Below are 14,305 nucleotides of genomic sequence, written 5' to 3'. Positions count from 1 at the left end.
ATCTTACAGACCCGCAGACCAGAGTATTGCGACAAGCGACACATAGTTGGGTGCCTTGCATCTACTAAACATGTTCTTGCGATCACTAATGATGATTGTCCTTGCCACATGGCACATGACCCAAACACCACACCAAAACATGTTTTTAAATTTCAAAACTGCCAGGTTCCTGAGAACCACCAACTTCTTAAACACCCATCTAACTAAATAATCAAGAACGTGCTTTTGCTTGTAATAAGGATAATTGCCATAAATGAACACAATTATGGATTTTTGTCATAAAAAAGCAGTGTAGGAATTTATGGTATACTAGCCGAATGTCAAGCGTTGCACGGGTATAAAAAAACAGTTTATAAACAGTATCAAGTAATGTAGCTGCCATTGACTAATTTGAGTAAGCTAGTATCCATATCGCTAAACTTACTAATGAGAACCGTGAGAGCAAGCTTTAGTGATGTTGTGTAACACAGAGTGTTTATACGCATTTCAACCAAGATAATGACTAATATCGCCTAATGAATCCATTGCATCCCGTGTAGCTTAATGAGTGAGCTTGTCGCCTTGTGTAAGGGACGTTTTGAGATCAAATCTTCTGCGATACGGATTTTCATCGCTATAGCTGGACAAACACTCAACGAAGACAAACTTGATAGATTAGAAATCTGCACACGTATGATTCAAAATGAAAGAAATGCTGAGTATTGATGGTTTGCTAACAAGGTAAATAGAACTCGTGCCCGCAAGACCCAATATTGAAGGCTTGTTCTTATCACCAGCGTATTATAACTAGTTTTATATGTTTACCATGCAACTGTGTTTACATAATTGGCATTGTAGAGATGTTTGTATTTTACAGTTGAAGATATTAGAAAAAGTAAAAACAAGCTAGTACCAGATAAATTTGATTCGTTTGACAAAAGCAGAAGTGATGTTGCAATCAAATTGTTCTAACATTATTGGTCCCTTAAACATAAGATACAAAAACATATATGTAGTAAACCGCTATGGCTAAGGTCAAGGCCTAAACGCATATAGCTATCAGATTTTGATGTGTATTTTGATCAGATAAAACCAGACTCAGTTTGCCAGTTGCTTCACCTGCGTCCAGGGGGCCAGTTGATTGGTCAGAGAGAGCAGTTCAAGATCGGTTGCCCTACCAGCAGGCTGCCACTGGTTTTTCAAAAATCCAATCCCAACATGTTGTTTAAAAGTCTAGTAGACTAGGACATGGCTGCTCCCCAAACGGTTGACTAGTTCTACTGATTACTAAAGAACAGACAGCAGATACTTTGAAATTTTTGGAATGTACTGGTATATCCTTTTTTTAGCGAAAATCTAAAAATGAAAAATGAAACAAATAAAAAAGACTCACCGCTTCTTCAGCCTAGCCTTGCTATAGGCTTTGGAATGAGGCAACATGACTAGGTTGGCGCAATATACTGCAAGCACCAAATGTCATTGTGTTTTGCTGAAGGCTATCATAGTCTGACAATGACAATATTAATAATGAGGGACTTTACGCTCTACGTTGTGTCATGGAAGACTTGCAGCTCTATGCGCAACAGACATGGACATAAACTCAAAAGTGAAAGCAAGCAAAATAATTTTTTATGCATTAATAAAATGTCTTTTATATTTTAATTTAATTTGTATAATTACGATACTGATGGTACTTAAAACAGCATTTACGGAAAACGTAGAATTTAGGTTTTACAAGAGCATTTTTCTAATATAAAAAGATCGATGACAGGTAACGAAATCTAGCATAAAGGCCTGCACTAAAAGAAGGTGCTTCCCTCATATTTTACATTTTAGCTCTAGCGGGGAATCCCTTTTTAATTTTACCAACTCTACATTAAAGAGGAGTCAACTCCTTATTTTCCACACAATGAAATTTTAGACATTTATAGTAGTAATTAACATTGGTAAATCTGCAATAGGCTGCAGTAACAGCATACCTGGCAGTCATTACCACCTTCCAAAATATAGCCTGTGGTCTACACAATGATAGCTATATTGAGTATAGCAAATACTGCGAGGCTTTGTACAAATATACCACATGTATAACTGGCGTGAAGCTGACTAGGAGCTGCCTGATAAGCTAGCTTGCAGCCGGGAGATGAGTTTGAGAGTAAAGAACTCCTTATAGGCAGCAGGTAGATTGTCCAGTGCTTTTAGTGCCTTATCTACTCCCTGCTGAGCGCGTGCGGCTGGCACCAAGTCTTTGTTTCCATAAACATCCTTATTGTCATACAAAGCGGGTTCCAGGTTTTTCCAGAACATGTTCACTGCTACACTGAAGTTTAAGGCTTTGACGTTGTGGAACCATAAAGCTGTCAAAAGGGAGAGGAAATCCTGAGGTTGAAAATGAGTACTTATAATGTGGAGCAAGAAGTTACACAGCGATGAAATATTCTCACCATGAAGTGCAAAGGCATTATATAAATGAATACATAGATTATGAACATAGCATAGACACAGTAAATGCACTTACAATGTAAAGTCCACATAACAAAGAATTTATGATATGCATAAGATGTTCATGCACATTTTATATACAGTGCACCCTTGTATCCTGAGGGTGCACTGTATATAAAATGTTGATGTTTTTTACAAGGGGGTGTTTGCTTTAGATAATTACTATAGGATTCTACACCTCTCTATATGGCGTTTTGCCTTACAATGCCAACACTGACACATATAAATATTGTATGGGGTGTCCACTGTATACTAGCACCGTGAGAGATCGTCAGGTGTACTGATAAAGCGAATAAGTAGCTACAAAATTATTCAGAAATACTTAACGGTTGACTTGCAACAAAATTCACATTACAGTTATTTGATATGAAAAGATTCACCATGTCTTACTCTGTTGTGTTGTAGGTGAAAAATTTGTGGAAATGTGATTACAAGCTCTTAAAAGCTCAAAAACGAACTGAAAATCGCAGCCACACGAGACCGCCGTAGTTTGGATTCTCTTTCCAAAACGGCTTAAATGTGATGCTGTTGTGAGAGACGGTTTCTGTTTACACTTTCATGCAACCTTATTCGTCGAAATATTTTCACAAATATACTTCACGCATTCAATAAAACTATGTCTATTGTTCTTACGCGTCTGTTTTATCGTCATTGTAATGCTGTCACTTTTAGCAGTGATATCTTATAACTTACCGTAAAAATTCGTTTAATTTTTTAGCCTTAGTTTGAAGGCGTACATATCATTGTCTGATAATCATGAGGAGCCTGTTGGTCACTTGTGATAATCGAAAAGTGCTGCAGAAATTATTTGCGAAGTATTGGGTCACATGATCAGATTACGACTTGACGATTAGACCAAACCGAAACAAAACTGTAAAGTAGCGAGCATCTATATTTGATACGGGGTCTTAGGTAAAACCCAAAGCGTTTGTCATAAACTAGTGCTACGATAAGTTTATATTGGGCTTTTTGTTGGCCTTTCAATTCACGTGAGAACATCACGTGACAAGACAATAACCAAACTGTCATGACTACATCAGAGAAATAAACAGATTCCAATATACGGCGGCTTTTCGTTTCTGAGCTTTTAAGAGCTTGTAATCACATTTCCACATATGTGGCACTTACAGCACAACAGAGTAAGACATGGTGAATCTTTTGATACCAAATAACTGTAATGTGAATTTTGTTGCAAGTCAACCTTTAAAGGTTGCCTTGCAACAAAATTCACACTACAGTTATTTGGTATCAAAAGATTCACCATGTCTTACTCTGTTGTGGTGTAGGTGCCAAATATGTGGAAATGTGATTACAAGCTCTTAAAAGCTAAAAACGAACAGAAAATCGCAGCCACACAAGACAGCCGTAGTTTGGATTCGTTTTTCAAAACGGCTAAAATGTGACATAGTTGTGCGATATGGTTTCTGTTTACACTTTCATGCAACCTTGTTCGTCGAAATATTTTCACAAATATACTTCACGCTTGTAATAAAAACCATGTCTATTGTTCTTACGCGTCCATTTTATCGGCATCGTAATGCTGCAACTTTGAGCACTGATATCTCAAAACCTACCATAAAAATATGTTTAATTTTTTTATCTTAGCTTGAACGATTGCATATCATCCTCTGATAAACACGATGAGCCTTTTGGTCTGCTGTGATGGTTAAAAAATGCTGTAGAAATTGTTCGCGCCATATGGCGGGAATTGTAAGTCACATGATCAGATAATGTTAGTTTCAGTTCAAGTTTGATCTATGGCAAATAGCAGACACGCTTTCTCTATATAAACTTGTTAATTTCAATTCGTCATGTCTAATGCGCCACATCGTGTTTGTGCAGCTGCCAAGCTGAGAAGCATCTTTTTTCTTGGCCAAGAGCAGAGAAAAGACCAGACCTTCACTGGGCGTGGGCAGCTGGGTGAAGCTGGATGTGACAAACTTTATTTATTCACCTGCTTACTCTTACCTTTGTTTTCGCCATTTCAAAGATGATATGCTTTCTAACCGGTTTGCATACCCCACATGTCACCAAAGCAGGTAAGTAATTTATTTCATGAACTATTTGTATTAGTAGTAGTAACTCGGGTTATTTTCTAGTAATCTCCTAATACTACTGTATTAATCTATATTTAATATTACAATATTAATGTCATTTAATTGTAATATGATATTATTAGTATTTTATCTTTTTAATTACGTGTATTATTCTTATTATAATAACAAAACTAATTCATACTGCGTATCTATCCGTAAAACGTAATATATTAATCTATAATTGATAAAATAATGCTATAAGTTTCACGATTAATTTCGCCAAATTTCTTAACCCCACTCACTTATAAATATGTTATATAAAATAGTTATTGTCATTTTCTGGTATCATCGTTAATAGCATATTAATATAATTACATGATTATTATTAGATGATGAAGAGTTTGTGCAAACCACTGAAGACTGGGAAGAGTTTGAGCGCCATGTTGGCCAGCGTCGAACGCTCTCCAATTACATGTAAGATAGAGCTGAACTTGACCAAACTTGACAAAATATAAAGAATATCCATAGAGTTATTACTCACATTTTTATGTTTACAATATCATAGATTCTGATAAGGTTTTGTAAAATCTGTGTCATGATTGCATGGCTATATATTTATTCTTTTTCTGATCAAACAAATATGATATAATAACAGGAAATGATGTTGTACAAATCTTATTGCAAGTCAGCTATTGTGTTGTGATTTCAGACCCGAATCCTCCTTCAAAGAGGAGAAAATAATAGTAAGTGTGACAGCACTCCAGCGACTATTTTACTGTCACGCCTGCGCTCTCCCCTGCTCATTCACGATGGTGCGAGAAGGCGGATGGGTAGAGTTCAAGGTTACATGTGCTTCCTGCCACCAATCGTACACTTGGGAAACAACTGCCAGGTGAACAGAGCTCACGTCATCAACCCCCTACTGGCAGTTGCATCACTTTTTTCTGGCGGATGCCTTACGCAGAACCTCCGTTTTCTGTCGGTCCTGAACATCGCGATGCCAAGCCACAGCGTTTGCCTCTACCAACAAAGAGAATACTTACGTGGTGTGAGTGTTAATATTTACCAATAAACTTGGAAAATGTGACTAAAAGCTTGGCACACTAATTGAATAACGGACATTTAGAAACAATTTTTTTCTTGAAATGAAAATATGTCATCCTTCAAGCGAAATATATTATAATTTAAAATTCTGATTCTTCATCATAATATAGCACATAAAGGAGGAAGAGGATTCTACATTCTTAGACTAATGATAATGATACAAATTAATCCTGTATAATGAAGTTTTACAATATTTTACAGTGTATTGCTGAGCAGTACACCCTGCATAGTGAGGGACTGATGGCAGCAATCGATTGGGAGCTTGATTTGGCAGGTGACGGTAGATGCGATAGTCCGGGGCATTGCGCACTATACGGGGCCTACACTATGATGGATCAGAGCTGCGGTTTAACAGTCAGTAGCCATCTTGTCAAGGTAAAACTTTGACAGTTTTTACTTCACAGCCTGACAAAAACTCAAATTTTTTAGTAGTCATCAATACATAAACATGAAGTTGCTGATCTAGCTAAATAATTCATTCAAATAATGTGAAAGTGATTGCTGGTCGTAACTTTCTTTACTTTGCAGTCAATGGAGACCACCAGCTCCAACGCCATGGAGCTGGAAGGCTTCAAGCGATGCCAGTCCAATCTAATTTCCCACGGCCTGAGAGTGAGGTCCATTACAACGGATGTTGTTACAAAGGTTGTGCGCATACCGCAAGCTTGTGTTTTGGCTTATGCCGCAAATTCGTCGCAGTGAGCGACGGCCTCTACTTGCCTGCTTGGTGTCTAAGATTTGGGCTCTTTTCCTACCAACAGATGATGAAGAAGAGTTTGCAGACTTGCAAACAAGATTTGCGGCATAAGCCAAAACACAAGATTGCGGTATGCACACAACCTTTTCCGAGCATTTGGTAATGGCTCTGCAAATGGGAATAGATTATCTACCAAAACAATTATTGAAAAACAATAATTGCTGTCATCAAAATAATCTCGATCTTTATATAATAAAATCATAAAACTAATATACTCTCTACTGTAGTAAGTGTACAAGCCAAATATAACAGTTCTCCTTGTGTTCCTTGAGTTCAGAATATGTGTGTTCAACCGATGCATTAAATGTGCAACACAAGAATTGTAGATAATGCTTGACACATTAGCATAGCTTTGGTGTTGTTGGCATTAAATGAAAATCCAACTCACTATGATATCGCAGGTAATTATTCCACTCCAACTCAAGGGGTGCAGGTACCACAAGTTCGTCCACACCAGGATGCATACACAGGCATTCATGCTCCCCGCGGTCATGGAGACGATGCGCAAACTCAGCATCATGGCAGCACAAACATTCAGGAAGAGATGGCTTGTCTTGACAGCGCTTGCAGACACACCACTCTGTAACCGGTGGTATTAGCTCCTAAAGAAATGAACAGATATGTCTATGCAACCATAGCTAATACATCAGGTCGATGTTATCCAACAGTATATCAGTGCAGCACTAGATTTAAGTATTAAAATTGTTAATGTTGTCATTCGAGAAAAATCTGTCATTATTTTTTCGCAATATGAAGCGATAATTGTTATCATTAAAATCATATATATATAATAATATTCGTTCTATCACTCTCTAGCTAAAACTATTACTACTAGCTAGCTTGGCACATAAGAGCTGGCTAGTGGCGGTGCTTACTTGCTGGGAGGTTTGATTCTGTTGAGAATCTTCTTCAGATAGAGCGTCAGGCTCGAAACGCCAGGGTCATAACTCTTCAGAATTTGACATTTTTTATGATCGCAACTCAGACATGTACGCGTACGTTGAATTGTCGGACGGAATGGCCAAGCTGAAACTGTAAAGTAGCGAGCATCTATATTTGATACGGGGTCTTAGGTAAAACCCGAAGTGTTTGTCATAAACATTGCTACGATAAGTTTTATATTGAGCTTTTTATTGGCCTTTCAATTCACGCAAGAACATCACGTGACAAGACAATAACCAAAATCCGTGGATACGTCATCGAAATCAAGAGATTCCACTCTACGGCGGCTTTTCGTTTTTGAGCTTTTAAGAGCTTGTAATCACATTTCCACATATTTGTCACCTACAACACAACAGAGTAAGACATGGTGAATCTTTTGATACCAAATAACTGTAATGTGAATTTTGTTGCAAGTCAACCTTTAACATTGCTCGTAGCTTGCTACAGGAATGTTAAAGATTGCTTGCTTGCTTGCTATAGACTGAACGCCGAGCAAAATGAGCTAAAAAAATGTGCTATTTTATCACAAGCTAGCAATGTCATCGCGCTTTTTGAGCTGATTATTCTCGATGTTCAGCCTATTAAACATCCTGTAACAAGCTATGAGCAAATTTAAATACCTTTAAAAAAAGACTGAGAATATTTCAAAGGCTGAATTTAGAGAATAATGGATTTTAAGACACCTGTCTCTATCATTCTAGATCGGACTAAACATCCCCAACTTCCGTCCCTAAAAAGCTAGGCTACGCCACATATAAGGTATATGGGAGGAGCTTGATGTGTCGATTGTGTCGTTTGCGAGACCGATATTGAAATGCTGTAAAAAAGCCTTCATGACTTTGAAAGTAAGTGAAGCAAATTTTATTTCGAGTACAAAATCGGAATTCTGTATAGCTAAATTTAAATTTAGCTAAGGACTAGAGAACTAATTGTTCAGATGACCTAAAATTTTTAGACTAAAAACAAATAACAGCATGGTGTTAACAAATTAATTCAACTGAACATATCGTAACGGCACCTTTCACACTTACCAGGTATGTAGACAATGTCTCCGGGAAGTAGTTTAGACTTGTACTTAGTTGCACTGGCAAATAAAGGAAACTGGGAGAGATCTGCATTATCCGGATCTAATATGACAGACTTGTCACCTGAACATATGAGAGACAATCGAGTAGGGTGGCTGGCAGTAGAGGGAAGAGCAAACATGAATGGGCAAAAAATTCGGCATACTTTAGAAAACAAGGCCTGTTGAAAAAGCAAGAAAAACTTCTAGATTAAAAAGTATTTTCAGAGATAAAACAAATTCCAATTACATTACATCTAAAAGCTGCTCACTATATAACACACCCACTATATAACACGCCCACCATATCAGACGTCTACTATAGAACACGCTCACTATATAACAACATACAACGCATTAACAACTGCCAACAAAATGCTGACAACAAAATCGCTTTGTATAGCCCTCTACTCTCTACAGAATAATTACTAGTTTCTCTGAATGATTATTAGAATAAAAATGACAAAACCATGAAAAATAACACAAGCTTCCAAATTTGATGTACATGTACGAACAAGAAAACAAGAGGTGAGCAATGACTAGGCCGCACCTTGTAGATAGAGGTAGGGAAGGTCAGAAGGAGGAAACATAATTATTTCTTTATCTCCAAGAATCTGAATTAGCAGATTGTCCATAACCTACAATAAGTGCCAGACAAATGCCAGGTCAACTGCGGAAACACGAGAACAAAACTATGTGTTTCTAGATTCACTGAGTGGATCCTATAGGAGTGTCACCCTATAGGATACACTCACTTAGTTTGTCTACACTTTGTCTAGACCCTTGACCAAATATAGACAAACTATTAAAAAATGGGTAACGTACATGTAATAAGTACGGATTCGTTTAGTCCTCCGTGCGTCCATAACTTTGCATAACTTGTCCATAAACAAGTTATCTTCTACCTGCTGTTTCAGCATTATGTAACAGACCAAGTATTTAACTTGGTCGATGGCCAACAAACCAGTCCGATAAAAACTTTGGAATACACAAATTTTCAAAAAACAATGGTTAGGTTACTACAGCATAAAATATTTTACACTTTTATAAAAATCTAAGGCCATGGCTTTCAATGATACAGCGCCACACATCTGCATACAAACTGTCAATAGATTTTGTATCTCTTACTGTACGTGTACCCTACATTGTGTATCTCTTACTGTACGTGTACCCTACATTGTGTATCTCTTACTGTTTGTGTACCCTGCATTGTGTATCCCTTACTGTTTGTGTATCCTACATTGTGTATCTCTTACTGTTTGTGTACCCTGCATTGTGTATCCCTTACTGTTTGTGTACCCTGCATTGTGTATCCCTTACTGTACGTGTACCCTACATTGTGTATCCCTTACTGTATGTGTGCCCTGCATTGTGTATCCCTTACTGTTTGTGTACCCTGCATTGTGTATCCCTTACTGTTTGTGTATCCTACGTTGTGTATCTCTTACTGTACGTGTACCCTACATTGTGTATCCCTTACTGTATGTGTACCTTTCATTGTGTATCCCTTACTGTTTGTGTACCCTACATTGTGTACCCCTTACTGCATGTGTGCCCTGCATTATGTATCCCTTACTGTTTGTGTACCCTACATTGTGTATCTCTTACTGTATGTGTGCCCTGCATTGTGTATCCCCTACTTGGGGGATTTGAAAATACCCTTCATGTTTAGTGAGGCTCTAATCGTCAACAATCTAAATGCCATCATGCACTATAACGATGAAAGAAGACCTGAATAATGGCTGTCAGAAATAATCATTTGAGTTTGTTATTGAGTCATAAATCGAAAGTCTGAATAAAAAGAACTCTGCATAAACAAATGATAAATAAGTCTTTAGGCTCACATCATAGTGTGTCCACAACTGAGAACCTGGTGAGGCAATCCGAAACACTGAGGAAAAGAATCGATCGGCAGAGAAAACATAGGGAAGGTTCAGATCTGTGGCAATCTATAATATGCGAGACAGATATGAAAGTTAGGGTCGGCCAATAATAATGAACTATACCGTAGAGTGTTGAGCACGATATAAAAGTAAACAAATATCATAATTATAATACTAAAGCAGAAATAATTATAGTTGCAGATATGTAATTTGAAAGTTAGAATGGCAAATGTTATATGTTAAATACAAATAAATTTTTTGTCCAAAGATTTTTTTATTACCCAGGCGGGTAGTACAGCAAGTTATAATACTAAAGCAGAAATAATTGAAGGTCCAGTTATTAGTTGACAGGGTGTTGTATAGGCAGGTGTCTCTCGCGTGCCTGAATATGTTTCAGGAATTCAGGTTACAGATACCAGATCGACTTTAGGAGGCTTCTTCCTGCTTCCATCTAGGTAGTTAAGACGTGGTGGGTTATTATAAAACACAAGGGCACAGAAGCACTCAGTCTGAAAATCTATAGATGCTGCCTACATACCTCTGGATATTGCTTGTGTACATCAGCCACTTCCTTTCGCACATCTCCACCTAGTGATCGCAGGTAATACTTTTCATGCGGATCAATAAAAAATTCTTCCAGTGGTAGACCTGGAGCCTGAGAGCTTCGGCGAATGTACTCTTTCAAACTTATCGATCTAAAATATCAGTTAACAAATAATCTTTCAACTGTAGCCTAAGTATTTCAGTAAAACACAAATAAAATAACAAAAAATTCTCACATGTCTTTTTCACATACATGTATATCCAAATTTACATAAAATTTACATCTAGCTTCTAGCAAAGTGCAAAAGATTTAAACTCTCACTTGTAAAGAAAATTTCTGTTGACAAAGTCCAATTTTGACTGACTACTGACATGAATTTTCACTTCATGATCACCAATTGCATCGGCTAAGTAATCTGCATTCCATTTTAGGCGACAAGACCCGATGTCAACGCCTCTAAATATTATTGGAGATCTCTACAACAGCATAAATACATAGATACATACACAGACACATACATAAATACATACATAAATACATACAAGATACATACAGACATATAATAAACAGACTATTCTTTTTGGAAGGAATAGTTTTTGGAATGACCTAATAACCAATTAATAAAAACACATATTAACTGCATAAGAATAGTAATTAGCGTATTCCATACAAAAGTTAATTTATTACGTTGCCGGTCTTATTTGGAAATTATTAAATAAAAACAATGTTATTTTGTATTAATGTGATAATTAAGTAAAGGCAAGTATCACACTACAAGTATCTTACTTTTGAAGTGCGTGATTGAAAGAACTGCTCGTCAAGTTTCTCTGTGAGAACAACAGGAATTTCTTTGGAGGACATTTCTTGCATCTGAAACCAGGCTAAATAAAAAATTAGATATGGCTGGCTGAAAATAGCTGGTGCTGATTATTACTCCGTTCGTGATTAACTTAATCAGTTTTTTTATTATATTACATCGTATATAAAATGCTGCAGAAGAAATCAATGTAAAAAGAAGTGCTTAGACAGACATACATGATATATTTGACTTGTTAATTTTTATGAATAATGGTACATGATAAGCATAAAATTACTCTATCGCCAAAATTCAACAGCGGGACTCGACAGGAACAAAATAGATGTACCACAGATGTACTGTCTGTTGGCATGATTCCACAATACAAACTGCTGTGAGTTGGGTCATTCAACTAAGTCACATAAAGTCATCAGAATCATTGCCAGCATCGAGGTTAGTAGACATGTTCTCGGTCTTCATATAGTTACTATAACTTCTCTTTTCAGCCTCTTCTTCTCGAGCGGCAGCAGCTTCACGTTCGGCTTTGCGACGCATCCGATCTTGTTCTTTGACTTTCTCTCGCTCTTTTCTGTCCCTTTCTTCGCGTAGGGCTCTTAAATCTGGTTTTGTTTCGACTTTTGTTTTATTCAGACGATTTACTATTTCATTAATGCGCTTCTCCACAAACACCTTTCGAACTTCCTTTTGCTTATGAAAGCCAACTTGCCCAACATCCATCCCTGCAGTTTTTTTCAAGTTGTCGAACATTGTGTACACCACATCAATATTGTTCGATTTGTTGCCTTGGATGCTGTTAGCTTTGACAAGTTGTACACAATCGGTTAGCACCGCTTCTGGAATATCATCCAAAGTTTCACCTGGTTTCAGTCGTAAGTATACATGGGCAGATGAGAGTTTATCTACATGAAACCAAACATCTTCGGGGAAAGCCCATTTTAGAAGCTCTTCATTTTCATGCTTGTCTTCACCAACATAAATGTCATAGGGTGGGGAGACAACACTGCTTTTAAAGTAAAAGACCATCTACAAAAATAACACAAACGTCATGAGTTACAGCAACCAATTCAATATACATATGAAATTAGATCACTCAATTGAAGAATATTAACCGCTACGCATTCCAACAAAACCAATGAGCCTCTTGAACTTCAGCAAATAAACAATGAATAAAAATATTTCAAGGAAAATAAAATACTAATGTCATTAGTTTACATACCTTTAAATGTTTTTGGTCAGGAGCCATTCCAGAGGCAACAGTGAAAAATGGAATTTGCTTTGGATTTTACTTACTGAACAATACTTATCCACAGTGCCAATCAAACAAGTTCAACCAATATACCATTATGCTAGAGTTTTGATTAATCTTTGATTTATTTGGCTTGAAAAATTTTTTACATTAAAAAAAACTGGTTTCTACTATATTTTTACATTTTGTAAATTTAATCATCAAGTAGATCTTCTGCTAGTAACAAAACTGTAAACATATTAACTAAATCAAATTATAACTGATATAAATTCAAGAAAAACGATCTAGGCATCAGCAAAATATGCATATATAGTTAAACAGCATCAACAGAGAAATAGTTTCTACCCATTAATTTTTTATTTGTACAAGCTTTTTTTTTATTAAATAAATTTTATGCTGGCTTTTAATATATTACATCTTCTTTTTAATGCACATCATATTTATTTGCTGAAGTTCGGCATAAGCACTACCAATCTTATCGGTACACATCAATGGGAGTAGTAATCTGAGTAGTCTAGTCTAAGTAGAGCAGTCAATGTAATCACTTCAATATAAAATAACTATACTCAATGCGCCATGCATAAAAATCAGCACCACAATATCAGGTTTGAGATGCACCAAAACACATGCAAGCATATCATTAGTGTATTCGTGTCATTTGTGTCCATTTTTTAAAACAAATATTTTACAAGGGAATATTACAACCAGGAAATTATTCCAACCAGGAATAAAAATAGCACAGATGATATAGAATATATAGTTGAACTCGAAAAATTGGACAAAACGGAAATAAATCACAGCAACAAGCTATATACAAACCAAATTTTGAGCATAAGTTTGAGCATGCAAGTAAAACTGGGCACTCATCTCTTGTACACGCTATCTGTTTTAATTTTTTGACAAAATATGACAAATTGCCCACATTTACAGTAAAATGACTACTATGATGGTGAGTACATGTATGGTGAACAAGTTGAAGCAAGCTTATCAATAAAACAGATCATGTGCAGAGATTTCATGTCAGAGATAATAAATACTCTAAGCAAGTAAATTTACCTAAGCGTAGACTACAAAAAATGGAATAAATAGCAATATTTACTTTGGGCTGTTTTGACTGTCTGCATCTACTAACACATATTGTCGGTATGTGGTGGCTCAAAAACTTTCAAATGCTGCGCCAATTATATTACCTAATCATTCGGGCTCATGAACAACTTTATTGCATTACCCTGCCTGCGAATAACAAAGAACTAAGATTTTGTACTTCGATAGTAAAATTATATCTAATATAGTGCTAAGGAATGCTTGTAATACACAAAAGTATTTTGAGTATTACAAGTAAAAGGAGGTTAATCTGTAAACAGCTACTGCCTTGTTTTATTGATGCAACTTGAAGAAATACTTTGCTGATTCGAGAACTTCAGTGAAAAACATT

At 36.5% G+C, this 14,305-nt stretch overlaps 2 protein-coding genes across 2 annotated transcripts; both read right to left on the bottom strand.

Annotated features, from left to right (window-relative positions):
• Positions 1–969: 969 nt before the first annotated feature.
• Positions 970–11,766, bottom strand: LOC137386875 (tRNA wybutosine-synthesizing protein 5-like). Its single transcript, XM_068073064.1, has 7 exons — positions 11,594–11,766; positions 11,129–11,283; positions 10,802–10,958; positions 10,225–10,329; positions 8,931–9,018; positions 8,349–8,465; positions 970–2,333 (listed from the first exon to the last, which is right to left on the bottom strand). Exons 1-7 carry the CDS (start codon positions 11,675–11,677, stop codon positions 2,083–2,085), a joined length of 957 nt encoding a protein of 318 aa, XP_067929165.1. The 5' UTR covers positions 11,678–11,766; the 3' UTR covers positions 970–2,082.
• On the bottom strand, positions 11,759–12,647 carry LOC137386876 (coiled-coil domain-containing protein 25-like). The gene has a single exon (XM_068073065.1). It carries the CDS (start codon positions 12,645–12,647, stop codon positions 12,021–12,023), a length of 627 nt encoding a protein of 208 aa, XP_067929166.1. The 3' UTR covers positions 11,759–12,020.
• Positions 12,648–14,305: the final 1,658 nt, after the last annotated feature.

The sequence above is a fragment of the Watersipora subatra genome, chromosome 2, assembly GCF_963576615.1.
Source record: "Watersipora subatra chromosome 2, tzWatSuba1.1, whole genome shotgun sequence".
Taxonomy (NCBI): Eukaryota; Metazoa; Bryozoa; class Gymnolaemata; order Cheilostomatida; family Watersiporidae; genus Watersipora; species Watersipora subatra.
The sequence above is the reverse complement of the archived record's forward strand: the minus strand, read 5'-3'. Positions and strand labels throughout refer to the sequence as shown.